The following is a 21,177-nucleotide window of genomic DNA, read 5'->3' as shown; positions in this document are numbered from 1 at the left end:
CCACTGTACCCTCCCCTTACGCCAGGGCTCCCTTTCAAGAAATAAAAATGGTTAGAAAGAGGGAGGGAATAATGCACGTAGAGAGATAAGCCTTTGGAACGAGATTCTACCAATTCTTTCTCAGTAGCCTTTAATGTAAGCATAAGAAAACAAATATATAGATTGTAAGAACTTATTATATATGCTTTTTGCTTCAGATCAGATTTTCATATAGATTCATTTTGCTTTGATTGTTTTCATAGAGCTCAAGTGCTGGAATTGAACCCAGAGCCTCAAACATGCTAGGCAAGCACTCTACTCTGAGCTACATTTCAGCCCTAGATTTTTATATATGTTTTCTAAATTCATGTGCCCATTGACCATGCATTTTCTGTGATAACTACCATGTATTGAGCATGACTAAACTAAGCACTGTGCTGTATACCAGGCCTAAATATATTAACTCTGCAAATACCCCTATCACCACTTGCAGATGATAAATAAGATTCAGTGAGACTGAAGAACTTGATCATGTCAGATGGGAAAGCAGGATATCTGACTGTGCAGCCCGCACTCTGGCCACATCCACAACAGGATGGTAGTATGTCAGTAACTTTCGGAATCATCACTGGAGAGGCCTTTTACCAAACATCATCACTCTGTACCATGTCACTTTGTTTTCTTGATTTAAGAAATAAAAAGAGGAAAAACTAGAAATTACTTAACTGATTCATTAATTTCTTCATCTAAGTTTTGGGAAAGTTGAGTCATTGAGGGTCAGTGATCAGAATTCACAAAAGGGCATTTAAAGGCTCATTCTCACTTGTGATGTGTGTCATCTTAAAACACACACACACACACACACACACACACACACACACGAATTCCCTTATTTGATAGTCCTATATTTGTTGGAGTCTATTGAACTGATGCCTGGGACTCTTAGTTCAGTTATAACAACCCCCTAAAGCTCATGGACTTTTTTCCTCCCTTTATCTCACTTAGGAGAAACAAAACAAATAAGCCCAATATTTTGTCCTAACAATCTGGAATAAATTATTTTCTAAGCAAGTGGCTGTTATAAAGCTTACCCGATGGAAGTCTATTTCTGAGGTTCTCCTTTATCAAGCTCTTTGTTTGCTAAGACTTAACTTGAAAAAGAATAGGTTGAATCATCAGTAAGAGCACTCCCACCTGGGGAAATAAAAGTTATTCTTATTCTCGATATTCCTTCATGCTAATTGTCTTTAAACAGAAAACTTATGTGATTAGGGAATTTTCTGAATAATAACATGTTTGCCCTACACCAGAATGTTATAATTTGATAAGCCAGTGTGGAGAAAAATGTATTGTTTTTAATCTATGGATTCCAAATTTGGGATGATACTGGAAATGTGTACTACTCAAAAACAAAAAATAGATTATAACTGAAAGGAACAAGACTATGACCAAGAATATTTTCTTTCAGTTCTTATTTTCACTGAGATGTGAAGGACACTTTCATTTTCAAAGAGGAGTTTATGTCTTTTGAGTCAAAAAGGAACAATAAATACTTGATGTCTGGGCTGGAAAAAAATTAAATACAAAGAAGAACAAGTAAATGAAGAAAAAATTTAGATTCAAATTTTTGGGAAATTTATCTCTGTTCCTAAATTTCCAGTGTATTTCTGTGAATGCCTCAAATACTCAAAATCTTTTGTGGGGTTGGGGGTGGGGGGGTTAGAGAGTTACTACAGAGTGAACCCAGGAATGCTTTACCATTAAGCAACATCCCCAGCCCCTTTTATATTTAAGAAAGGGTCTCGCTAAGTTGCTGAGGATGGTGTTGAACTTTCAATCCTCTTGCCTCAGCCTCCCAAGTCACTGGAATTATAGCCATTCATCACCATGCCCAGTTTCAGAATCTTCTTGAATGTTTTGAATTGATAGATCTTTTTAGATCTGCTTTTACATTACCTTAGTCAAACAAAACTTAGTCCTCAGACAGTTGTTCTGCTCCTTTCTTAATGACGGTATGGCTTTTGCCAAGTCAGTGAACCTTTCTAAAACTTTATATATAGTTTCCTCATCTATAAGGTAACAATATAATGATGTTCTTTTCAACATGTTGAGAGGATCATATTATCTAATGTATGTAAAAACAGATTGTAAAATATAAAAGAGTTTGCCTATTCCTAGCAGTAGATATAAAAGTAAAAGTGAGAGATGAGACAAAGGTGCCATCTAGAAATTAAGAGGATTTACAGTCCCTTACCATTTGTCAATAGGTGTGAAATCAGTGTACAAACTTTACAGAAATAGGTGAGAAAACAATTGTCTGTTCAGAATAGTTTTTGCTGTCTCCTTAAGGAATAACATAATCTGTTAACTTTCTTTCAACATATTGACAAGGTATCACTAATCCTTCCCTAAGCAAGCATGCTTGTTCCTGGTATATTACTATTTAGGTTCACACTAATATTTCTTTTCTAAGTGCAGAGGTTTAGTAGAGAAAGACCCACTCTTATCAAATAAGATTAACTATATAGGCTGTACCCATAATATAAAATGTGTGGATCTAAATTCCCCAAAATTTAGGTACTGTATGTGTAATTCAGGCTTACAGATATGATCTATAAACTCTTCAGAAATTTTTTTAGATTAGAAATAATCAAGAGCCCTTCAAAAATCCTCTTCATCTGTATTCCTCAGACTAACCTCCAAGTAGCTGATCTCCCCTCTTGCTTTAATTTCACAAAATTGGTCATTGAATTAAAGAAGATATCAAGACAGAGGGAAAATATAAATTTTGGGCTGGGGTTGTGGCCCAGAGGTAGAGCACTCACCTATCACGTGCAAGGCACTAGGTTCAATCCTCAACACCACATAAAAATAAATAAAGTAAAGGATAGATTATTTATATATATATATATATATATATATATATATATATATATATACACACACACACACACACACACACACACACACACACATACATACACACACACACACACACTCATATGGAAAGGGGAGAGCAAGATGGAGTTTTCAAGAGCCCAGAGAGTTGTTACTTTGGGAATGAACCCATTGGCTTATAAAGCATTTGGCAAAGAAATGTTGGATAGTGTAGTGATGACAACAGAGTGCAAAAGATTAAATTTGAGATGTTCCTTCAAGGCCAAATCCAAAACCCTTCAACACCCAGCAAAGAAATTCCTGTTTTTAACTCTTAACTGCCCCTGTGCTGCTGAGTCCTGTAGTCTTGCAGTTTCACAGCTCTGTTCTTTTATTTCTGATTTTTTTTCCCTTTTCCCTCATCTTTATACTCCTTTCTAATCTTGTCCATTCCTGCTCGTGGCCTTTTAGGAAACTCCAGTAAGCTTTCAATTTCTAGATTCAGCCAGATTCAGTTCAAGTTCTCTGAGACGGAGAACTTGCTTCGCAGTGAGCCAAAGTTTCAAATTCGGGGGCTCCTCCACAGAGCAGCAGGAATGACATCACATTAAAACTGAACATAAAAGGCCTGAAGGTACTTTGACATATGCTTCTCTCTGGGCTTTGTTACTTAAGAGATTCAGAAGCTGAAAAAACACCATTATCATATTTAGAAAACTGTTTAGAGAAATCCGTCTTGGAGACTGCTGCCTCCTCAGAGTGGTGAATATTGAAGGTTGGGGGCTACCCCTGAGTTTGCCCCCAAGAGCCTCCCTCTATGCCGAACAGCTGGCAGGGTTTCTTTTCCTTCTACAAGTGGCAACCCGAATTCTAAGTTGAAAGTGAATCTTTGCCCTTGGCTCCTCTCCAGCATTCCTCGCTGAGCGAATAGGGATTTGGAATGTCAGAAAATAGAAGAGGGGAGGGGAAAAGATGTGTGTATGACTGTGAGTGTTTATATGTAAAAGCAGCTTCGTCTGGGAGGACCTAGGAAAACTTGACTTCCTCAGACAGCTTCCTTCTTCTAAACTCTTGGTTCCTTTTATTTTTTTATTTTTTATTATTTTTTTTTGTTTTGTTTTGTTTTGTTTTTCAAGTTGTTTGACCTGAATTTATCACAGCAGTTCTCAACCTTTGCCCTGGTGGAATCAAGCTAAGGGAAGACAGCATGATTTCCTGGGGGCTTGTATTTCATCCCTCTGGATAAAGTGACCGTAGTCCTTCCTAGACTCATCTGCAGCAGGATCCAGAGTCATTTTTCCTCTGGGATTTAAGCTGATATCATCAGGAACCTAGACTTGGGTTTTATTGAAGAGCAAGCCTCATAAGAAGTGTTCTTCCAGGAGAATCAAGGACTCCATCTAGGTGTCAAGGTGTTGCTCAGCACAGTACCTTCTACCACAAGCCACCAGTGCTGAGCTCTTGTGGTTGGAGCTGAATTGAAAATATTGATGGAACACGCCTCTCAGACACTGTTTAACTGTGGACTGGTTCAGAGCTCAAGACTATAAATTACAGGGCAGCTTTTATCCTTTATTTAGTTCTTTCCAAAGTCATCTTGCATCAGTTCAAAAGGAGAAATTCTTTGAGGGTAACCTACAAGGCAGTTTCCCAGCTTTGTGTGAAGAATTCAGAGTTTGGGTGTCTGTCTACATCCTAAGGAACTATGTCCTCTTTATATACTCGAAGTAAAGAATTCACGCGGAATAGGAAATCTCAGTCTGATTCTCCCCCAGCATCTCCCTCCCCGACTGCCAAGACACTCCGAGTAAGCAGCCTTTTTTATTTACATATGTTCCTAGCTGTGACAAAGGTAGGAAATGTGTTTATATATAACTTACGGGTTAGGTTGAGAGCAAAAGCATATGGAACTTACAGGAATCAGTAAAGGGGAAAAAATTGCAAGTAAAGACCCATTTAGCTTCTCTGAAAGAGGTTATGGTTCATAATACTTGATATAGTCTTAAGTAAAAGCAGACTTAAATATGCCAGCCTACAGTTTCTGTCTTCTGGCTTTTTAATAAGCTGTAAACTGCTTGACGGTAAGATTTTAGAGTTTTTATCATTATGTCTCATGGGGCTTTTCTTAGTTTCTGTGGCTATATGTAGTTGCTGCTTTTCTTGTGGTTTATGGATCAGTACTATCATTCAAAAGAAAAGCTCCCATATGGTTGTGAAACTATACACAAAAACTTCAGTTATGTGCCAGTTCTGCTCGTGTGCACACATGTATGTGAAATAGAGTATACCTTTGCCTATTTTGCATGATAAGCAAAGTGATTTGAGTGAAAGAAAAACCAAACGAACAAGAACTTATGGACAGTTGGAACCTTACTTCTCAGTCATTCAGGCACCATCAGGAAGTTTTGTGATTAAAACCCAAAGAAATAACTCGTGGCTATTAGCTGTATGGAGGTGCTTGTGATGCTTGTGATAACAAAGCCATTTGAGGCTTTTCTCCGTTTACTCCAGTGAATGACTCTGCTGAAGTAATTAACATATGGGTGTTTGCATCTAATTTAATGTCCTCCTCTGTAGGAAGCTAACTAAAGGAAAAAATGCTACCAACAGCAAATGATGAGGAATGCTGATGGGCATATTAGGCAGTAGGTAAGGTAGCAGTTCCTTCTTAGGGAACTAGACTGTGTTCTATCGTACATACAACGTAAGAAGAGGGACAGTCATAGATTCCTTATTTGGGGAGCTGTAGGGAGAAAATCTAAAAGAAATCTGAACAGACTACTTGTTTATTTTGGGTTGCTTTACATTCATTTTCAACGTCTTTCTCATGGTGTAAATTATCATGTAGTGGAATTTGGCATATAGGTATTAGTCTTGGACTTCAGCCAGGGGTGTTTAGTTACCAGAATACCAAAAGAATGCTATTAGGAAGCTGTTTCATTCATAGGTGCTCTTTGTGAGAGAACCAAGAGAGGCTCCGGTGTACATATCACTGTTATTGAGTTCCAGGATGTTTCTTGAACACATGGGCTAGTACCTTCCTTTTTTACAGAACTGCAGAACGCTTTCCCCCCAGCAGCGTTGGGGTTTTCTGGTGACTGCTGATTGAGGTCACAGAGCTGAGCTCCATTACTTGAGTTGGTGTTCCCTTTTTATATTCCATCCTTTACAGACTGTGGATGAAAAAAGCCTCTTGTTAATGTTTGTCCACTGTCGCCACCACTCCCAGAGCAATGATACCTGATGATCGTTCAATTTATTGAGTGACCATCCTCCTCTTCTTCCTTTCTGTTTCCCCTTTCTTATTTAAAGTTAGTACTCCACTGAAGAAGTACTTTCTTTTGGTCTCACTCCTAACAGCTGCTGTCCAGCCTTCCCACCCTCATTCCACACACCCCCATCCCCGCCTTTTAGACAGAGGTCACAGTGAGAGAAAATTTGAAAATTGAGATTACAGGAAACCAAAACATGGACAGCTTTAATAAGAGACTGCTTCCCAATTTTAGTGGTCTGTGGCTATGGATTCCCACAATAGCATCAATTTGTTGTAACCAACTTTAATGTCCCTATGACTAGAGACTATATTGTAGAGAACATTGGTATTTATGTACCACTCATGTGCCCTTATCCTATTTTGTCTTTAATCTCTGAGCTAGTGGAAAAATATGCATAATTAATTTAGAGGTTGTTGACTCTCAGAACTGGTTCATCTCATAAGATTTCCCTAGCTCAGTTCCTTTTCTCACGACTGACTAATTAGGTGCTCTTTCACAACTAGTTTTATGGTGGTCTTGGGCTCATGTGTCTTTGGATGCTTGGCTGATCCTCTGCCTCCCTGAGGTGGTTCTCACTGTCTTCGCGTTACATGTGAGGAAATGGAAATGCACAGAAGTAGCTCACCCAGCATCACTCAGCTAGTAAGCAGTTGCCTTGATTTAAGCTAAGGTTTCCTGGCTCCAAAATCATATTATCAGCAACACTGGAGTACATATCAAATAGATTTGAAAGTCAAGGTTAAAGACATGCTAAGGAGTAAAGAGGGGACAGTCAGAAGCTTAAGTAGCTGTGGGAGTCCAAAATTTATCCATGGTAGGAACACAGGAAACTGAAATTGCAGGAGGAGGAACACCAGGTCTATAGAACAAGGGAGGCAATTGACGGGTCATAACTTAATCTCCGTGCCTGGCTCTCAAATTCCAGTCGTATTGTCTGGGATTATGAGCCCCACCGAGCTTGAGACTTATGGGCTATGGGGTCTTCAGATTTCTCTTAAAAAGGAAAATGCTGGGACCTTTCCAGTAAAGATATATGACGTTGCTGTGTGTGTTCTAAAGTGAAAGGCACACAGCTCTCGTCTCAATCTGTGTGTGTGTGTGTGTGTGTGTGTGTGTGTCTCTCTCTCTCTCTCTCTCTCTCTCTCTCTCTCTCTCTCTCTCTCACACACACACACACACACACACACACACAGTTTTCTGATGGAGATCAGACAAAGTTAAAGACCCGTAACCCCTGGTCCAGCGCTCTACAAAATAGGATTGGAACTTTGAATAAGCATTTAAAAGTTTGTGGGGGTTCTTTGTTGTTGTTTTTAGTGCTGCTAAAGGGGCTGAATATAAAATGTTTCCATATAAGGACAGTGTCCTCAGAGAATTTTTAAATAATGGCTATTCACAAGGAGAAAATACTTTGGACACTTTGCTCTTTGAGAAGCAGAACAAGCAAACTAAAACTGCAATTCAGTGGGAATTATTTTTAACTTGAGAAAACAAAAGGCAGAAAGACTTTTTAGTGACTTCAAAACAAACTACTTTATCATACACCTTAACTTTTAAACTTTTAGCAGCATCTGATATTTTTTCATATTATATAATGCAGTATTTCAGTAAGCCTCTGACCCGTTTTAATCATAAAAAAATCTAATGCCTGCCCAGAAATTGCACAACTAATATATTCCCTAATGAGAAATCACTCATGAGAAGATAGTGTGGATCCTCCCCAGCCAAGATTTGTGTTTACTTCCTCTAGTGATATTTCAAAAATAATATCCTTAATTTTCTGAATACAAATTATACCATGAAACATTGTTTTTAAAAATACCCCTTTTATTACAGTGCTTTATTTTATGAACATACCACCATTATCCTGCTGAAAGAAAAGCTATATTCATCATTTTTTTATTTTGCCTTTCTGAGGGTAAACTCATGATAGGTTGACATGGACAATTCAGGAAAAAAAATGAAATACCTTTTTCCTCATAGGCAAAAATGTCCATCCATCCTTTTTGTATCCCAGGCACCCCTTCCCACCCTCAATAAGAACAGCTATTATAAGTGGTTATGTTCCTGATACCGCTGTTTGGGGCTCCTGGGGAATAATGACATAACGGATTCAACAGCTTCTTGGGGCGTTCATACTAGTTTCACATTAGTTCAATATCTCTTTTATCTCTAAAGGCTGGGAGTTCCCTGAGCAACAGATCTGTTCATCTCTGGTTTGTTACTCAGGAAAAACAGAACAACTGCCAGATTCACTCTCAATTCTAATGGGAACCACACCAGTACTTCTTCATGACACTCCGAAGGGTCAGCCTTCAGCCACCATTAAACAACAGCAACATAAAATTCTTGGTTCACACATTCAGTAGAAAAGTTTTCTTCAGAAAGTAATTTTCCAACATTAGGAAAAAAGTGAACTACAAATACTTTAGACACCTCAGTTCTTGTTTTTAATCACTGGGTGTAATATAAAATTCTATAGCTTAGGAACTAGTCCATTTAGAATGGGTTGACATTTTAAATTATCCTAAGGTATGAACCAAGTAATCCTTAGTCCATAATCTCAAATTATTATTTGCTAATTGAAAAAAATTGCAAGACAGATTATTTACAAAGAAAACATAGTAGCAGATGTCCAAACTGTGGTGTATTTGATATTTATAATGTTGACTACATCTTGAAGTAAGTGGGTTATCAGCTTACTTACCCTGGGAATCTTTAATTAGGCAGATTTTCATTGAATTGGTATTTGTGATAATAGGATTTGACCTGCATTTATAAACCAGGATCAGTAGCGTTTTCTCATTTAGATGGGATTGCTTCCAGTCTAACATCTCAACAGAAAAGATTTTACATAATAATAATAATAATTTTCATCCCAGCCATTTTCACATATAAAGGGAGAAGTAAATCAGTTTACTTTGTTTTATAATCAGCCATACAAACTAATCACAGTACTATTGATAGATCAAGAGCTCGTTCTGTGAGGCACCTAGTAGGCAGGCCAAAGGCATCCTGCCTTCTCACCTCCCAGACCAGGTTGATAATCACTCTTTCCATGTGCTGTGTTCATCTCTGGCAAACACCAAGCAGTTCTGTAGCATATTACCTTATCCTCTATACCTACAATTCTTTAATTGGGAGACTACCAATATGGAATTCATTTTATCATCATTATTATTACTGTTGTTGTTGTTGTTGTTAATTTTTAATTTTGAGACAGTGTCTCACTAAGTGGCTCAGGCTGGCCTCAAACTTGCTGTCCTCTTGCCTTAGCCTCCCCAGTCTCTAGGATTACAGGCATTTATTAATTCCACTTTATAATTTGTTGTCCTGGAATGAGAAACATTTGAGTGAACATGATAATTAGGATGCAAACTATTTATCATTTTTTTCTTCCTAATTAAAGCCACCGGTATATTTTTTGTTTGTTTATTCCACTCAAGAAAAGTCAATAAGCAGTAATTCTTCAGTCCAAGAAGTCTTTTTAGGCAAGAGAAGTAGGACCTGTAGGAATAAAAGTGGTTTCCCTATTAGGAGCCATTATATGAATTCTGGATAGATACTGGCCTAATTAATTCCTATCTTGCATGGAACCAGGTGAAGTGGCATCTGAAACTTTGGTTTGTTGACTAAAGAGACTGGGAGTTTTAAAGACATCAGCTCCTTTACTGCAAGCTGTGTCCTGCACTTGCCACCCTAATTTTCTAATCCCATGATTAATGAGTATTAAAGCTGCCTACCCTATTTGTTTTGGTTTTTCAAGACAGGGTCTTGCTATGTTGCCCAGTTTGGTTGATGGGTTCAAGTTATCTTCCTACCTCACCCTGCTGGGTAACTGGTATTTTAGGAGCTCACCAATATACCCAGCCCATCTTGCCCTACCTTGAATCTTCCCATAATTAGCATTCTATGAGCATCTGCTATGTGTAGTAGGCCCCATATTGGGCACTGGAATTCCTAATAAATGAAAGACACAATTTCTACCCTCAAGGACTTTTAAATCTAATTGTAGAGATAGAAGCCAAGAATTATGATACAGGGAGGTGAATTTTCTAATAAAGGTACCTATATTTTCTAATATAGGTACAGAGTGTTTTAGGAGATCAATCAGGCCAGGTGTGGTGATGCACACCTGTAATCCTAACTACTCAGGAAGCTTAGGCCAGAGACTCACAAGTACAAGGCAAGATTCAGAATTTTTTTTTTCGGGGGTGGGGGGAGGTGGGTACAAGTTGCTTAGGACCTCACTAAATTGCTGAGGCTGGCCTCAAATTTGTGATCCTCCTGCCTCAGCCTCCCTAGTCACTGGATTACAGAGGGCACCACCACGCCTGGCCAGCTTTAGAAGTTTAATAAGACCCTCAGCAACTTAGTCTCTGTCTCAAAACAAAAAGGGCTGAGAATATAGCTCAGTGATAAAGTGCCCCTGAGTTCAATCCCCAGCACCCCCCCACACACATTAAAAAAAAAAAAAGATCAGTCATGTGATAAATGCAGTAGCCTGATGTTTGCAGGACAATAGAAGCTCTTTGGGCAAAGAAGAAGGAAGTAGCATATTACAAAGGTAGAAAAATATGAGAAAGTGTAGCATTATTTTGAAAGCTGCATATCAGTGTAGCTAGAACAAAGGATATATTTAAGAAGTATAATAGGAATTAAAACTAGAGTCTTAGCAGAGGCCATACTATGTAGGGTTTAAGTATGGCTTTCTTAGATTTGGAAAGTTTTCCTATGGGTAAAAGACTGAAGATTTGGAGTAAAGTTGCTGTGATCAGAATTGCATGTCAGAGGAATAACTCTGGCAGCTGTAGACGCTGGATGGTGGAAGGGACATCAGGAGGTGATCTGATCTCGGTATTCCAGGTGAGACATGATAAAGGCCTGTGGCAAGGTATTCTTCAGGTAGAATAGAGAAGCATTCAATTGTTCGGAAGCTAGAACTGACAAGACTTGGGGATGCATACAGGGGGGACAGGGTTGAACTTGGGAGAAGGCAGAGTTAAGAATAATGCCCAGGTCTTTGGTTTAGGTGACTTGGCCAAAAATGGTCAAATATGACATATGGCCAAAAATGACTTGGTCAGAAATGACAACTTGCATTGCCAAACAGGAAGTGAAAGTGTATTGAATGGGAACGACATTTCACTTTTGGATATATTGAATTAGAGGAACTTTGGGACTTTCAGTTAATGATATCCAAAAAGTATAGGTTGTTAACATTCCTTATTCAAAATCCAAAATGCTCCAAAATTCAAAACCTTACAGCACAAACATGATGCCACAAGTGGAAATTCCAAACCTGACTTCATGTGACAGGTTACAGTGAAAATAGACATGCTTTAAAAATTCTGTGCAAAATTACCTTTAGGCTACAGATGGATTTTCTGTTTTGACTTGGGGCATGTCTGCAAGAGATCTCATTACGTATATGCAAATATTCCAAAATCTGAAAGCCTTCGAGCCCCAAGCATTTCAGATAAGGAATATTCAACCTTCAGTTTGGTCTGAAGATGGGGAGAAAATTATGGGCTGAAAATATTGAAGTTTAGGATAAGAGTTATGGGAGTATTGAGCTTGCCTAAGGACTGGATGCAGTGTCAGGAAAGGGCTGAGAATAAGCTGAGAGTGCCAACCAGCAGTGCAGCTGCCTCTGACTGTTTCCTATCCAGCTACCACCGGAATCTCAAGGAGGACAGAAGGTTCTGTATCTTGTTTCTTTGTTAAGGGCCATTGTAGTCAACTTCTTGTTAAGGGTAATAAGCTTCAGTTCTCAAAGGATCCAAAAATTTAGGAAGTCAGGGTCAATTGGTTATGAGTTTTGGATTGAGTTCAGTTTTGTTTTCAGTACATAACCAGCTGTGTGATCAGGGATTGCTTTTTTTTCAAATTTTGAAAAGTTCCGAGATTATTCAGCATTAGTTTGGTTTTTCCCAGCCCAACTAACCCTCGTAATGTTTGGGTGAACTAACAATTAATTATAATCAGAATGGGCCAAAGGGAAACAGTGAGAGTTGGCTCTCATCAGCCTTTTGTTCTTTTCCAGCTCCTTTTTGGTTCTTTTCTTGACCTTCTTATTATAAAGGGTGGTGGTTATCCATAATTGGGGTGTTAGTTGTCACCACAGCCCCAAAACCCAGCAGCCTTCTTTGGTTATGTGATGCAGGGAAGTTCTACTAGTGAGTTAGTTAAAGATACTAAAAGTGTGCCTCAACTTTAATTTCTTCATGTTTCATTGCAAAAGTAACATTTTTTATACATAGATTACATGTAAAATAGCAAGTAGCTATTTTTTAAATTGCTTGTTTGAAAATTTACGTATTCAGATTTAAATTGACCTCAGCACCATACAAAGATGTTGTATCCACCAAAAACTAAAAAAAATAATAATAATAAATATTAAAAAAATAATCTGCCCATGATATGACATAAAAAAACAGCAGATTTAAATTGAATTATAAAATAAATGAAAGTATATCAAATCATTAAAAACATGAAAAATCTTGGTATTGCTTTCCAAAATCAACTTCACATAGTTGGTTATTTTAAAAGGGTGTACAACCATCCAGACAGTAAAATAATGACCTTAAATGTCTGTAAGTTAGAAAGGGTAAGTAGGAATTAGCCTGGATAATCAAAATCTACAATTAAAACCCTTTACTTGAGTGCTAAGGAATTTACTTGAGCTTAATTCCTCTTTCAGTGAACAAGTATTGGGAGAGCCAAAGAACCAAAGAGGCATGAGATTAGAAAAGCAGGGAAATTGTAGAAATGGTATCAGTAGCCAACAATTTATAAAACATTTACTATGTCATGCTCTACCAGACACACTTATTATCTTTTTTAATACTTTTGGTAACCTTATATATCAAGTACCATTAACCCCCCGTTTTACTTCTGAGAACACTGAGACAGAAAAAAGTCGGGAAATTATCTAAGATCACGTAACTAGTGATGCTGCAGCCAGCAGCTTGGCTCTGGAGCCTGTGTTAACCAGTGAGATGGGTAACAACTGCTCCAGAGAAACTGCTGTCTCTCCATGAAATGGCACCTAGATTGTCACCAGTATCCTTGAGTATTGAATCTGATTTGGAAAGGGAGACAATGACAAAAAAAACTTAGTTTAAAGGAGGAAAAACCTTACAGAATGATTCAGGAAGAGACAAACCTAAATGAGTAAAAAAAAAAAAAAAAAAAAAGAAAAAAAGAAAAAGTCAGAATTTGGGGTATATTTTATTATTTTTAACTGTCAATAATGTAACTGTTGACTACTTACTACCTTTGCAAAGGAGAAAAGATCTCCTATGCCCTTAAATGTTGTGATTGAAAAGTATTTTTAATGCATCTGTCAATTGTATGTAAACAATCACTCTAAAGCCATTTGTAAGTATTCAGGTAATTCATTTTATTTATGCTGTTAATTTGCTATAGAAATAAATTTTGATACAAAGGTATGCTTCCGCTCAGAACCTATTATGTTATAACAATTTCTGAATTACTCTGAGGCTTTTCTTGTCTGAAGGACCCTGCCCCTGCTCCCCCCTCCCAAAAAATAAATAAATAAATAAATAAATAACTGCTCCTCTCACAAAGGTCTACATTTTAAATACTTGTTTTGCTCTGGGAGGCTATTTTAGCCCCCTAAATTCAAAGAACTTTGTGTATCTGAAGACGCAGTTTTTCTGTGGCGATATAAAAGTGGAAGAATCGGGCCAGACATGGTGGCGCATGCCTGTAATCCCAGCTGCTCGGGAGGCAGAGGCAGGAGAATCTTAAGTTCAAAGCCAGCCTTAGCAATTTAGCGAGGCACTAAGCAACTCAGTGAGACCCTGTCTCTAAATAAAAAACAAAAATGAGCTGGGGATGCGGCTCAGTGGTCAAGTGCCCCCTGAGTTTAATTCCTAGTACCACACACACACAAAAAAAAAGAAAAAAGTGGAAGAATCAAAGAAAGCTTTCATTTATCACCTTTCAGAGCAGTGTGGCACTTTAGGACAGCGGTGGCCCTAGCAATGCCCCAATTTGTGCCATAGTCTTAACAATTACATATGACAAGGTCATTTTTTGTGACCACTGGTTTCAAACTTCAAGACAATATGTCCAGTAGGCCTGTATCTTCCATAAAGCCTTGCCCAAAATCTCTAGTCAATAGTGCATTCTCCCTTTCCTGGCTACCCTTTTCACTTATTGTAGCTACCATGTAGTCTAGTGTTTGATTGCATTCAATCAGTTGTTTCTTGCATTGCCCTCCAAGTGTTTCATGGCTGTGCTTATCTTTCCTTCCCAGGAAGAGCTCTTTGAGATCAAAGAGGCTTGTCTTAGATTTTGTAATCACACATTTTATTACTCTAAGTATACCATGGGCAAGGCTGAGCACACACAGGTGTGAAATACAGGGACTGAATGCTGCTCCTATCCCATTTGGTCATTTGGAAAGCAGAAACCACACACTAGAGAATCATTTCTGAAGATTCTTCCAAGTTAATTAAGATTCCTGTTTATTATAATTTTCTATGTATTTATAGTTCTAAAATAGATGAATTGATATATTGGTTCAGTTGGACAGTGGCACGTGCCTATAATTCCAGCTACTTGAGAGGCCAAGGCAGGAAGATCATGAGTTCAAGGTCTGCCTGGGCAATATAGCAAGATCCCATCTCAAAGAAAAAAAGAGAGAAGACAAATTTTATTTTATTTTATTTATTTATTTATTTATTTTTGGTTCGTTTGGTTTCTGTGGAGGCAGGGGAAAAAATTAAAAACAAAGGAAGTCTCTAACCTTCTGTGGAATCTACTGAGGAGTAAAAAGGTTTACCTTATGTTATTTAGGTCCCAAGTATTTATTTCATCTTGAAATGTAAAGTCTAGTGAGCCACACTATCCTCTTAGCAAAAAAAAAAAAAGATTGAACCCAGTGGCACTTAACTACTGAGCTACATCTCCAGCCCTATTTATTTATTTATTTATTTATTTATTTATTTATTTGAGATAGGGTCTTACTAAATTGCTAAGGCTGGCTTTGGACTTACAATTCTCCTGTAAAAGTTTTTGATTCATAGTTTGGTTCAAATAAAATCTAAATTACTGCTATCCAAACAGGCTACTAGATTGTGATGTTTATCATATTAAAAAGTCCATCCATCCCTTGGTTCTATACCCAGTACTGCATTTTTTAAAAAGGTTATCTATGAGCTGAGGATGTAGCTCGGTGGTAGAGCATATCAGGATGTAGCTCTGTGGTAGAGCATATCTCAAATGCACAAAGCCCTGGGTTTGATCCCCACCACAAAAATAATAATAGCAACCCATCTTTTCCCAGTCTTTGGGCAAGGAAAGATTGCTGTCTAGGAGATATAATGGTGATCAATAACACATCTATTGAGGAGTCTCAGCTAAGTAGCGGAGTAAGACCTGGAAACTCAATTAGAGAAATTGTTAAAGTCAAAGAGTGAGATTTAAGACCTAAATAAGGATTTCCAAAACTTAGGACTTATATGCAGTCTTCCTTAAAAATATTTTTGAGGGAGTGATCAGGCTTCTTTTCTCAGATGTTCACTGAGCCTGATTTTTGAATCATTGGAATGTATTTTCATGGGCTACTGCAGTTTAAGGTGACTGTGCACACCAGTGTGAACCTAAAACTTCAAGCCATGGGGAAAATGAAAATAGATGACCATCTGAAAAATGTGACCCATGTACTGCAACCACAAGTTTTAGAGCTCCTCATTCTTCTGTTGGTCATTTTCATCACATATGGTACACAGCGTGTGAGTCCCTAAATAGAGAACATGCCTGAGCCAGCACATGTGTTTGTGGATCATCAGAGTTTATGAAAACAAAGTCATGGAGGACTTTGTATATTTATATATATTTTCTTCTATAATAAGTACATTTTATGAGTTCCCCAAAAATCCAGAAATTCTTCAGAAATAGGGAATATCTACAAAAAAAGGTACAGGCCTACAAGAAACTAAGAGCTATAAAATGCCAATAGTATTTAGGTAGCATGATGAATACAACAGAGAGTCTACTTCTATCATGTAGAGAACTTAATGATTTTTCTTTTAAAATATAGTAAGATATACTAGAATATGTGAGGTGACATTACCTGATCTCTATCAGCATGCTATATTAAATCAATAGGGTAGATGTGTGAGGCCCTGGGTATAATTTCCAGCACCATAACAAGCAAAGAATTGATGGGGTATTCATAATCTGAGGTATGAAAAATTTCAACAGTATTTGTAATATAACTGAATGTAGGTACTATATTTGACTTTCCTTTTTAACTATTTTTCCATGTGTAGTAAGTAGTCAGTAAAGAAAAATCAAGGAGTATAATACAGTGAAGCTATATGTGATTTAATGGTTGGTCATTTTTGCTTGGAAAAGGTATACTTTCTCACACATGTATGCCTGTTCACATGGATGCACACTTCTTCCCCACCTAAGACAGTGCTTTCAGCATGGTTCTGATTCTGAGTGTATACAGTCACCCAATGCAGCTAAGAAGCCAACTGTGTTTCTTAATTTCATGAAGCAATAGATAAAACTAGACCATGTTGTGATAGTCGAAAATAGCTCCCTAAAGATGTCTCCAGAACCTGTATTTATGACCAGATAGTTCTCCCATTGATTAGGTTATATTTAAGCACAAAAGTGACCTTAGGTTAGGAGAGCTTTTCCTGGTAAGCCTTATCTAATCATGTGAGTCTCTTAAGGCAAAGAGCTTTCTCAGCCGATGACAAAAGGAGAAGCAAGAAATTTGAAGTGTGGAAAGGACTCAGTGCACCATTGCTGGTTTGAAGAGGGAAGGGGCCCAGTGAGAAGGAATGTGGGAGTCCCTGCAAGCAGTGAGCAGCCACCAGCTGACAGCAGCAGAGCCACAGGGACCTGAGACTTACAACTGCAGGAAATTGGATTCTGCTGATAACATGAACTAGTTTGAAAGCAGATCCTTCCCCAGATCTTCCAGATAGAGGCCCATCCTGCAGATGCCTTAATTTCAGCCAACTGAAAACCTGAGTGGGGAAGCCTGCAGAACTGTGCCAGACTTGTGACCTACAAAACTGTGAGATAACAAATGGCTGTTTTAAGACTTGAAGTTTTGCTGGGGATGGTGGCATACACCTGTAATCCCAGAGGCTTGGGAAGCTGAGGCAGGAGAATCACAAGTTCAAAGCCAGCCTCAGCACTTAGTGAGGCCCTAAGCAACTTAGCTAGAACCTGTCTCAAAATTAAAAAGATAAAAATTTAGTAGTTGTATCCCTGAATCCAATGTGGTAATTTATTTTGGCAGCAGTAGAAAAATAGTACAATTGAAACCTTGATGATATTTAAGAAAATACCATTAGTTGTTTTTTGTTTTTTTTTTAGATGGGGGAGTGGGGACAATGTAGACTTCATTTCATTGTCCTCTACTGTCACAACTTGCTTAAATCTTGAAATTCTTATTCTACCCATTCATGTATTTCTAAATTATGCAAGATCCCCACATAGATTACTGGAATACAGGCTCAATAAGATGGGCTTCAGAGCTAGAATCTCTGCTTGTTTCAACTTCCTGAGAGTCCTGTTGGTGTGAGTTACAAAGGGTATTCTTCCTTAAGGGAGAAGGCTGGGAAACTTTTGTCTCTCATAGATGGATAGGTAGGTAGGTAGGTAGGTAGATAGGTGAAACCAGAATGATTCTTTTTTGGGGGGTGTCCATATATATATATATATTTTTTTTTACTGATCCATTATAGTTGTACATACTGATGGGATTTGTTGTTCAGAATGACTCTTTAAAAGTTAAAAAATTGCTGGGCATGGTGGCACTAACCTGTAATCCCAGTGGCCCTGGAGGCTGATGCAGGAGGATCCCAAGTTCAAAAATCAGTCTCAGCAATTTAGAAAGGCCATCAGCAATGTAGTGAGACCCTGTCTCAAAATAAAAAAGGGCTGGAGATGTGGCATGATGGTTAAACGCCCCTGGGTTCAATCCCTGGTACCAAATAAACAATGATGAGAGAAGTTAAAAAATTAGATGATTTTACAGTTAGCTCAGATGGTGATAAGATCTGCAGGGGCACTGGCTGTCAGGACCGTCTCTGCTGCAGTCCCATTCCCGTCATTTACTTGTTCCTCTAGGTCATTAATCTGAGAACCCTGAAGGGAAGGACTGGTTCTCTGTAGGCCATCCCAGAATAGCTCAACTTGTTTCCCCTGGCTCAGCTAGTACACAAAAACATGATAGAAAATGTTCTTTCTGCTTCGTCCCTCTTAGGGAAAATGTAAATAGGAGATTTTTTTCCCATCACCGTGGGGTCAGGCCCTGACTCCAAAGGAACATGAGTTAAACCAGTTTCAGCCTTGGCAGTAGACATGTGACTTGGTCTCATTCCTTTCCCTTGGGCCCAGCTTTCCAGAGCCACAATTTTATTTTAAACTCGGTAAAAGGAGTTTGGTTTTAATTATGTGCCTTCCTGTACTCCTGATAACTTTCAAGCTAAAAGCTTTTGTGGGGATTTTTCTAAGCCAGCCAGCCTCTGGGGTTTTGAGGACCCTACACATTTCACAAATCAAAACCAGCCTGGTTCTTGTCCCTTTCTAGGATTGCCCATCTGAATTAATGGTGATCTTCACTCTGTTCTTTTATTAGAAACAGGCCCAAGCAATGGAATTATTATAGGAGTATTTCAAGAGGTATGAAAGGAAGGACCCTGCTTCTTAATTTGGGGGCATTTTGAAAATCATATTCTATGTAGCTAATCATTTTATTTTATTTTTTTTATATTAACTCTGTGTTCATGTATTAGTCTCTGAACAGCTTTTAGTGACTTCTACTCCAGGGTCCCATTCATAATACCTATTGCCCCCACTTGAGCCATTAAAGCTAAAAAAGTAATTCCTTCTCTGAACAATTTTTATCTAGTTTAGACACACCAGAGAGTTCATCTTAATGGCCCTCATTCATTTGACTTCAGTGGAAAGTAGAGCAAAATGATCTTTAACAAAAGCACTTCTAGAAGTTCTTCCTAACACTTCCTGATTAGATCACATGCATAATACATTTGTGTGTTGTCTGTAAATTGGATAGAAGACCTATGCCTTTTCTAAAATATCTGATGTCATTAAATAGAGATAAGTTATCCAGACCCTAAAGAGTAGACTGAGACTAACTGTTCTGTTTTTAAAAGGGAGCAAACGTGCAGAGAAGGGAGGATGGGGAAATAGGACCATTTCCAGAACGTAGATAAGAGAAGCCCACATTCCAGTCTCCACAGGGTCAGAGATTTGGCTAGAATGCCTAATCTCTGTGTTCTAGATCTTCTCCATATTTCCTTTCCACTAGGCTGAGCTCAATTAGAACCCTCTTCTCTGGCCAAGCACATTGGCACATGCCTGTAATCCCAGTGACTCAAGAAGCTAAAGCAGGAGAATTGCAAGTTTGAGACCAACCTCAGCAACTTAGTGAGACCTTATCTCAAAAAATAAAAAGGGCTAGAGATGTGGCTCAGTGGTAGAGTTCCCTGGGTTTAATCCCCAGTCCTGCAAAAACAAAAGTAAAAACAGCCTTCTCTGGGAAGAACACTATTCTGTGTTCTGCTTGCCTCTTGTGATGTCACTTCTTGGCTCACTGTTCCCCTGAGACCACTTAGGCAAACTCCCAATCCATCTTATCTCTAGATTTACTCAATAGTCTCCCTGCAGGGTTGGCAGTCAACTTCCTATAATGAGAAGCTGTGTCAGTTTTAACGTTTGATCTGTGCTTACTTTGAGTGACAGCTGGATGAAGAGGAAAAATTGAGGTTAAATCTCCTGCGTACCAATTCAGCCACTCTCCTCTTTACCCAGCAAACCCAAATTTCTCTCCTGAATGTTTTTTTTTTTTTTAATCAAACCCTCAGTTATCTTGGGTATCAAGAAACCAAGCAAAACAATAGTTTTTGGAGTATTCTATCAGTAAAAATCAGGAAATATGAGATAAAAACCTAAGCCATTTTATCAGAAGCTGAGGAATTAAACACTAAATCCTGTATCCTTTCAAGCTATCTTGCCTTCCAGCCTATACAAATATTTTTTTTAGGCTAAAAACTCAAAGGAAACCGTTTCTTTTACTGTGTGAATACCATCTCCTTTGGAAATTTCAGGGATTTTTCCTTGTTTGAAATAATATTGTTTGTGTTGAGGTAACTGTGTTACCTCTACTGCATCCTCAATAATCTCTGAGGTTTAGGTTTATATACTCTCCTTTAATTGGATGAACCTTCCCAGGTCATTGTTAAGACTAGCCCTAGAAGACAATAAAAAGGGGGAAAAAAAGGAAAAGAAAAGAAAAACAATCCCAAGGTTTCCACATTGCTCCAAAAGTCAGGTAGAAGCTGGAGGTTACTGTTAGAGATGGTGAGGAAAGGTGGAGGATTAGCTTGGAAGCTCTTTTTTCTCTGATATCTGGATTTAGGTGAATTGTCTACTGCTTTTGTCTATTGGATTACTCATCACCTGCACATTTTTATAAAAGGTCACCCAAAGAGTAATTGATGACAAGGAATCTTAACATGTCCAAAAAGATGGTAACAGACTGTGATATTTGCTTTTAGTTTCTCCTGGCAGGTAGAAGTGCGAGTGTCATTCATCAGGCTCCTGATGGCTATCTGTAGGGAACATGTGCAGGAAGCCTGGAGGGGCAGGAATTGGTGTGGCAGTCACAAGTGTGAACACCACAGTGTTACCTTTCTCCACATGTTCTCATCTGTGGAAAAATTAACTTCAGCTGCTTGAAAACCCTGTGGAATCTGCCTCTTAATATCCAGGGGACTGTGAGCTTTCTCTGGTTGTCTCTTGATAGTGATTACCTGTCTTTTGTGTTTTTCAGTTTTTAAGTGTTTGCGTTTTCTGTCACCCTCCTCAGTAGAGGCTATACAGTACACACAGCCACACTATATATTCACATATCTGTCTGAGAACTTTCTTGGGTGTGATGCCAGGGCATAAAGAACCTCATTGTACTTCTAGAACATTCTAAATGAAAAAGGTGAATTACATGTTATTCTTGAGTTAA

At 38.3% G+C, this 21,177-nt stretch overlaps 1 protein-coding gene and 1 non-coding gene across 8 annotated transcripts in view; both read left to right on the top strand.

Annotated features, from left to right (window-relative positions):
• Ppp1r12b (protein phosphatase 1 regulatory subunit 12B) overlaps window positions 1-21,177 on the top strand; it is a 204,054-nt gene that overhangs the window by 152,033 nt on the left and 30,844 nt on the right. The window contains exon 1 of one of the 7 annotated variants that reach the window (XM_026397114.2): window positions 3,905-4,663. The exons of the other annotated variants lie outside the window; for them this stretch is intronic. Within the exon in view, the coding sequence (XP_026252899.1) occupies window positions 4,562-4,663 (102 nt within the window). The 5' untranslated portion in view covers window positions 3,905-4,561. Of the gene's footprint in view, window positions 1-3,904; window positions 4,664-21,177 lie in introns of those variants that run through there. 7 annotated transcript variants of the gene reach the window in all.
• Window positions 7,947-8,080, top strand: LOC113188767 (small nucleolar RNA SNORA69). The gene has a single exon (XR_003301580.2). It is a non-coding gene; the product is annotated as a small nucleolar RNA SNORA69 (small nucleolar RNA).

The sequence above is a fragment of the Urocitellus parryii genome, chromosome 9 (genome assembly GCF_045843805.1).
Source record: "Urocitellus parryii isolate mUroPar1 chromosome 9, mUroPar1.hap1, whole genome shotgun sequence".
Lineage (NCBI taxonomy): Eukaryota > Metazoa > Chordata > Mammalia > Rodentia > Sciuridae > Urocitellus > Urocitellus parryii.
This window is presented reverse-complemented; position numbering and strand designations above follow the sequence as displayed.